The sequence below is a fragment of the Toxorhynchites rutilus genome, chromosome 3 (genome assembly GCF_029784135.1).
Source record: "Toxorhynchites rutilus septentrionalis strain SRP chromosome 3, ASM2978413v1, whole genome shotgun sequence".
In the NCBI taxonomy this organism is placed as follows: Eukaryota; Metazoa; Arthropoda; class Insecta; order Diptera; family Culicidae; genus Toxorhynchites; species Toxorhynchites rutilus.
The window spans coordinates 195,555,790-195,564,186 of record NC_073746.1 but is presented as its reverse complement, the minus strand read 5'-3'; the positions used below and the strand labels follow the sequence as shown (position 1 = coordinate 195,564,186).

Here is an 8,397-nt window from a genome sequence, read left to right as displayed (position 1 = left end):
AAATTCCACTCTCCCTTGGGAGGACCGTCTCAATAGTAGGGAAAGGCAAGTCCTTACCCGTCTTCGAATTGGGCACACTAACTTCACCCACTCACACTTGTTCTGTAGAGCCGAAAAACCCCAATGTGCTTGCAACGAAGCTCCGGTTTCCATTAGCCATCTTTTACTTGAATGTCAACATACCAAAGATGCTCGAGTCCGACACAACATAGGTCAGAGTCTCCGAGATATCCTCAGTAGAGACGAGACCCAAGAAACCAATTTAATTGCGTTTCTGAAAGAAACCGACTTCTTTGGTAAAATCTAAATCGAAATACTAAATACCTTGGAAATTGCTTATTAAAGTTCACCACTTCACAGTCATGTATGCGTGTTTATGTGTGTATACACATGTATGTACGGGTCGGAAGGAAGGAATTCATACATGTATATACACGCATTCAATAATAATAAATAACAAATAATATAATATATACTTTCATACCCACATCTATCTTCTATCCATTACATTATACTTTAATCAACTTCCTATTCCTACAGCCACACTCACCAAGGAGGATAAATTCATTAAATAAACCTCTCCATTCTTCAGCTCTACCATATACCATTAAATTCAAAACCACTATATTTTATTCAAACTGTGTTTCATTTCATTTCACACCCACCCCACACCCCACTCCTCCCCTCTTTCCTTCCCATAGCACTCCCCCCCCTTCCACTCCTCTAATCCCACCCAAATCCTTTCCACTCCTTTCCTTCCCATCCTCCTGAGAAGGGCCTTTTTTGTGTTTTTTTTTGTTTTTGGAACACGCCCTGCACTTGGAGTCTAGGTCATTTGTGCTTCGTCACTGCTTCGGTCCTCGGATCAGTAAATATTTACTTTTCTTTACAGCATATATTAAATATCTTATGAAGCATAGGATCCCTTCCTACCTTCTTCTTTAACCGAGAATCGAGCGGACAGATCTGATGAGTGATTTTTTTGATTTCCCTTTATTGTGGCTCTTCACTGGGCTAGAGGCGAATGAACTTCAAAGTTTAAAGCCTCTTAAAAACAAAGAAAGAAGAAGAACAGAGCACATTCGGTTCGGTGGAAACAACTAGTTTCAGCGAGTGGTAAACGCAATCGCGAAACGGAAGCAGGTAGAAGAAGGAAAAAGTTTGTTTATACAGACTGCTTTGGTGGCAAAACCAGTAAAACACGGTGCTTTTCAGGGCCATTAAACCTTTCAAAGAAGAGTTATTGAAAGTTTTTCACTATACTAATGCATTCTGAAGTGACATAATATGACATATAATATAAACTGATTTATTTTGTTTATCTTGTTCTTGAACTTATTGGTGGTTGGGGTCTTTTAAATTGATCATTCAGTTTTCACAAACCTATGCATGGTTTCCGAATTAAGAGTGGCTTCAAATTACAACACATTGTATGCAGTATGGCATTAACGAATTTTCTCGGTAGTAAGAACTGCTTTCTTTGGTTGATAACTGATGTTGAAAATTGACTGACGTTACATCTGCATTGTATAGAAAAATAACTAAGCAGCAACATGATGAGCTATGTATTTCCTGCTGCTCTGTTCTTATTTTAAAGGACTTTAATCCGAAGGTCATCCGTCCCTGTATTTACTGTCGGTTTTTCAGAACGCTTATAGCTCGTTTATTTCTCGACAGATCGTAGAGTTCGTCTCCAAAACCTAAGTTCTTTTTCATTTTTATTTACTTTGTTTGCGGAAACTACAAATCTTACAATTCATTCGTCTCCGAAACACGGAAACAGTTCAAGGTACGGTAATGTGCTCAATAGTGAAATATATGATAGTGAATGAGCTGATGACCACCTATGCATCCCCTATCACAGCCATCATTTTGATTGTACGATATGTGCATACGCCGAAAGATGCCCGGCGTTGAACATTTAATAAGTACAAAGCCTTCGGAAAAAATCAAGAATCAACTATAAGACAGTGAGAAAAAATTGAGAAAGTTTGTAAAAAAACAGGAAGTGGGTTATATCTATGGTATAACCGCAAGGGTGACGTAGGACTATCGTTGATTTAGAGATCATTTGTATGAAGTTGAAGAACTTCGAAGAACTTGGAGAACTTCGAAAACGAGAGCGTTACGTTGGAGACACAAGGTTTTATGCATCCAATATTGGATACGGAAATATCCTACTGATGGGGAAGAATAATCTTCAGAAGCTATCCTGTTGATTGCGATTGATTGAAAATACACAAAACCTAATGTATTTGGTCACCAGTGGTTAATGCTAACTCGATAACCATCTGTTAATAGCACTTGATTGAAACATATTTGGTCACAGTGTTACATGGATAGAAAACATTCAAATAAACTCTTTCACATGAATGTATTTTTAAATTCCTAGAGGAACTGGCAGATTATTTTCGGGATCTTTCTCGATCCAAACGGAAAGAATTCCGTGCGTGTATGTGTGTGTGTGTAGCGGCTACTTCGAGATCTTCCCGGGGAACCGTTTGTAGCATCACTCTCCTCCTGATGGATTCCCTTCTGGCCTAAGGTGCACAAACAGGCTCTTGGTGACACCGTTCATCCGCGCTTTCATGATAAATGAAGAGCTTCACCACAACAGCGACAACATGCTCCAATCGCTGTTCAATTAGAACTGAGTGGATTTCCGAGCGGCGCTCGCTCATGATTTCAATAGCCTATTTTGAAAGCAAATTTAAGACTATTGAAACAAGTTTTTGGATCAGAAAGTAACAAGTATAGAACGCGTAGACATTTTATCTTTCGAATGAAGTGTTTATCATACCATTTCGTTCAGTTGTTTAGGAGCTATTAACACTCAAAATCTCGGTCTCCGGCGTAACGCTTTCGTTTTCGAAACTTTGATTTTACACCCCGGTATAGAAATGAAAGACGTAGTCCTACGTCAAAATACAAAAACACAACACCAAAGGTTCTTTTCAGAACCCCCAACATGTTCATAAAGAGTAAACAGTAAACTAATCCACTTTTCAGGTAGATAGGTATTCAAGTAGGAGAAGAAAATAAAACAATATATTTAAAATACATATTTAGCAAAAGCTGTCCTCTTTGTATAGTCCTACGTCACTCCGGTTATGCCCCCGACATTACCCACCCGTCTTTTTGTTTTTCATGTCTTTTAGTGCGGCCATAATAATAATTAGGATTACTGCATTTGGATTGACACTCCAACTAAAAAAGCGCCAATAAGCAAATGGTACTGTAAAACTGTGAAAAATATATAAAAAATATACAATCGAAGACTGTTTTTGTCGTTTATGAGTTTGGTCTTTTTAAGTTACTACTAGGCATATTTGCGGATTAATGGAAAGATATGATATTTTGATCCTTGAAATAAGTTTGAAAGTTAAGAATTGGAAAAAAATGTGAAATTCATGTGAATGGAGACGACTTTTGTGTACAGCACATGCCACTGGGGCCTTTTATTGATTAAGTAAGTAAGATTTCTTCCAAAACATCATAACTTTACAACCATTGAGTCGATTTCAAAAATCGTCATATCAAATGAAATCTTATTCTTCTATGAATCAACTTCAATCTGTCATTCACGCAAACTCAAAAATTTAATGCCACAGAAAAACTTTAATTATAAAGCTTAGAGAATTTGCGACTTAATTTTCCACAATTCGCTCTTTCACACCAAATTTTTATCTTGTCGCAATTTTAAACCTCTCAAATTGAATTGTCAAAATGATAGGTCAAAGAACGGAAAGCAGGAAAAATTAACAAATAATGGGGGGTAAATAATAAAGCAAGGGTAATCATGGAATTTTCATAACCATCACAAAAAAATATTGAAAAAATATCCTTTTTTAATTTCTCTTTCAAATTTTGATAAAATTGCACTGAATAGTTAAATAAGGGCAATATTAATATTTGAATAAACTTATGTAATTATAAACATGTTTATATGAACCTTCCCATCTTCTCATTCTTCATTAAAGACCTTACGTCAGGACAGCTAGAAATCGATACACTCTCAAATCAAGTGTGCCTGAAAAAATTATATTCTTCACGTAAACAAGCGATGAAAATGTGGACACGTTTTGGTCAGTGAATTGTATGGAGTTCCACTGCTGTGATAGGGGGCCGATTCCGGACCACTTCTTCTGTCAAACTCGGACCACTTGCAACTCGGCTTCTGATTGGTTGATGAGGAAAACAATTGACAAAGATAAATATACAAAAATGGGATTTCCAAAATTTCACAGTGTTGCCAAATATATTCAAAATTGAATAATAGTTGCATTCACATTTCATTTTAGCGAAAATTTCTATTATGGATTCTTTGTATATTTTCGTTTCTGTTACGTCCGGTGCTCAGTTCCTGAAGAGAAGGAAGCTTTGCATCGGAATTTCCACCCTACATCTTTTTGTGATTGCCATCTAGCTTAGCATAATAGCAGCGGCCTAGCAGAGAAGAACATTCAATTATTTTCCAACAGTAAAGCAGTTAGCAATAAAATTAGGATCAAATAACAAATAACAACCAAGGCAGCAGGAAAAATTTTAAAAACATGTTGGAACCATACATACCTACAAAAAAAAACTTGAATAAACGCTATGTTATATTTTGGGAATGTTTTCAGTACTGTTAGTATTTGAACGATATCATAGTTGAATTATAAAGCCTTATTCCTGTATACACTTCACGGCGAAAACGAAATGAAGTGTATCCGCGATGACAACGATACGGTGTCGACATCTGGATACGAAATTAGTTTTTAACAAGTCTAACTACTCAGTCCGAAGGCACTTTTAAATTGCTAAAATCTGAATGAAAATTTTTACTTGGCGTTATTTATTTACTTGAAGCACGTCTTTCTTACCCTAACTTGACCTATTTTCTACACACTTTCCGATATTCTCACTAAAACTTATCATTATAATATAAAATTATGTTCAAATACAATTTTTGTACGAGATTATTTTACCAAATGAAGAAAGCAAATTTTTCCGTATCAAATTAGTATGAATGTGAATGTATTCACATTCATACTAATTTGATACGGAAAATTTAATTTTTATTCATAATTTCTATTTGAAAAGGGGTTCATTCTACCTGAAAACGCATAATTTTCTTTAACTCGTGAAACGAAATTTAATGGCGCGTCGTTCATTTCGATTTCATCGTGAAGTGTAAAGGGTAAGGCCCATAATCTCTTTATAAATAAAATGAACTATGAATTTAATTCATGTATTTCAACATTTACTCCTATTATCAAATCAACGTTTTCTAGTTTTCTTTATCTCATCACATTTATTTTTTTTGCATACCAAAATAACAGGAAAGTACTTATTGTTTGAAATATGTGACATTCGGTTGAAGAATTAACACAAAAAAATGCTGTAGCTCAGAAAATACATGATACGAAGAACACATGTTTTTCATTGGAAAATAATCTTCCGAAATTTTATAACATTTGGCAACCTTCACATCTCGCTTTCCTGTTATCTAGCACTTGGTCGACGAAAATGCAGAAAGAAGAGTAAGAAGCCAGTTGTCACGTCTTGTCTTAGATTGACAGCACGTTGCTGACGGCGTTGTACTATAGGTGGACCGTTATGTCAAAATTGCTGTTCGGCTATTGCTCGTGAAAAAACAAATTTGTTTATAAAACAAGTCGTATCTTTTGGTGACAAATGCATTCGTTGGCAAATTAGCTACTCGCGCTTTATTGTCGAATCATAACAGTGCAGATGGATGTTTTAGTATATCTTTTCGCCTTTCTTTTCAAGCAAAATGTACTTCTGTTTGGCTCCCATCGGCGGGGAAAAGAGTACTATCAGCTTACGGCGATAGTGACAAAAAATAACGCTCCATTGATTTCGCTCAGGGAGGAGGAGAATGCTGTGCATATACCGGGAAGGAGATCCGGAAAGGGCCGTTACAAGTAATTGGCTAGAGCAAAAGGAGGTTGTGCACTATATTCCACGAATATATATTTGCTTATTTTTTCCTTCAATTATTTTCCTTAGCGAGTTAACATTGAAATCATAACCACACACCCAAACAAAAAGTAAATAATTCTGAAAGTTACGTCTCGCTACTCGTCTCACGTCATGTCACGAAAGTGCCAAGAACGAAACACCTATAGTTCAGCATCTTGATTTAGCCCACGAGCAGAGAAGTGGAACTTGAGAGAAAAAAGTGGCAACGATTTGTGGCAATAAAATGTAAACAGAGAAAAAATTGACAGATAGTTTACGCTCTAAAAATTTAACATAATGTTAAGATGTCTCTAAAAGGGTGGGAGACATCATATATAAGGTGGGAGGTTCGTATATAATGTTATTAATGTTAGCATCATCATGATAAACACGGCGAATGGGATAGAAATTACGAACCGAAATTGAATGAAATATACATATAGACGCTAAAACGCTGTGGATAGATATTATAATGCATTTTTATCGGTTTATGTATAATGCATTATCAAAATAAATCCATATGTATTTTAATCATAGCTTGCTGTGCTATTCATAACAACATTTATGATCGTATTCCACCAATGATGACAAATGTGTAATTTACGAATGAAGCTTCGCCATAGAAACTGAACATTGAATAAAAAAATTAAAATGTGGTGAGAGCATCAGTTGAAATATTTTAAAGCATTTTCATCGGAATAAATTGAATGATACAATAATTATACGACTAAATAATGTATGTATGCTTAAATAACAACATAAAAATATGATTTCTGATAATTTTTTTTCGGTTTTGAAAACACCCCATAAAAACTATTTTTATTTTTTAAAATACCCTCTGTTGGTATTGTATCTAGAATTTACAAGGTAATAAAACGTTAACGTCCATTAGTTTCTAGTAATCAGTTTTTAGTTGCAGGGGAAATTAACACTTAACTATCGGCCTTATCATAGTTTTCGAACGAATAGGATACGTACGCAAATCCCATCCTTGTTTTCGTACGAGCCATTCGTCGTATTTTAAATTTACAGTCGTACTAGATCAAGTTATTGGTGTACTACATTATCGACATCGTTGACAGTCAGGAGGTGTTTACGTATCGAACGTGTTTAATTTATGATACAGAGTTATCTGAACGTTTGAGTTTATTTGTGTGGTTTTGATTTGTACAGCTTAATAAAAACGAGATATAAAACTGGTAAGATTTCTTAAAACATGCCCGGACGATTTGTACTCTGAATAATATGATTGTTCGAAATTGTTGAACGCAGATAATCTTACGCTAGAGGAATAAGATCCGGCTATTCCAAATTGCGGATTGCCGGCTATCATACTATCGGACATGCAACACGTGTGTATCCGCCCCATTCGACGACTAGTAAGCTATTGGCATTGAAAAAATCCCTGCTATGCAACCGCCGTCCGGTAGCAGTAGATGACTCTATGTATAAAAATTTGCAGCAAGGTTCCGTCGCAATTACGAGTTCAGCAACCGGAACCAACATGTTACTGTGAAAACTTCATAAGTGCAGATGAACAACGACACCAAGATACAGCAAACGAGGAAGAGCCATAATGGGTGTCGGCAGGACATACCTCTCGCCTGGGCACAATCGAACTTTGTGGATTCGATGAAGATACTTCAATCAAGGCCTCGCCAATCGATTAGTCGCCGAATGCTCATAAAAAACAACGTTGAGAATGCAACTGATCCACCAAAAATGCAACAACAGCACAAATGCAACAACAGCACAAATCAACCCGACAGCCGCGTTATCCATCCCAACGTGAGCTTCAGTACCCAATCCATAATGCAGAACGCTTTACTCCGTAAAAAACTACAGAATCAACGCAAGGCGCTTTGTGATCAGAACAGTCGAATTGCTGCCGCTACCGCTGTGATTAACAACGGTGAACCAAATACAGTTGTACAGCAATTCGTACAATCGATTCGTCTAAACATGCAACGAAGTATTTTGGTTCATAGTCAAACTGCTAACCGGCCGGTGACAAATATCCTAATGGTACATATTTCTCTGCAAAGCCGACTGCAGGAGCAACTACTCTCCGTCACGCAAAAATTGTGTCAACAGAAACGTGGTCCCATGAGCGCTAGAACTTCTTAGGAAACATCGAATTCTACAGATCAATTCTTACATGTTACGAGAGAACTGGATTCTTACAATGCATTTACCAGTGCGGAAATGGTTATATTTTGCAACATTCAAATTTAATGATGTTTTGTACAATATAGTACCGTTCCTCATGATTGTATTTTTATATGTTTGTGGTTTTTCTTAATAACGTGCTGCGTTCCATCATTGTTATATTTTTTATGCAAGCGGAATTTCGATACAAATTCTCAATATCTAATTTATATTCTGCAAAATTGCACCGATTGATTTGTCGTTAGGTTTTCCCATCAAGTT

The 8,397-nt window shown here is 36.2% G+C and overlaps 1 protein-coding gene across 1 annotated transcript; it reads left to right on the top strand.

The window, feature by feature from the left end:
- The first annotated feature begins 7,036 nt into the window (after window positions 1-7,036).
- On the top strand, window positions 7,037-8,397 carry LOC129779534 (uncharacterized). The gene is made up of 3 exons (XM_055787085.1): window positions 7,037-7,166; window positions 7,240-7,346; window positions 7,430-8,397. Exon 3 carries the CDS (start codon window positions 7,501-7,503, stop codon window positions 8,092-8,094), a length of 594 nt encoding a protein of 197 aa, XP_055643060.1. The 5' UTR covers window positions 7,037-7,166; window positions 7,240-7,346; window positions 7,430-7,500; the 3' UTR covers window positions 8,095-8,397.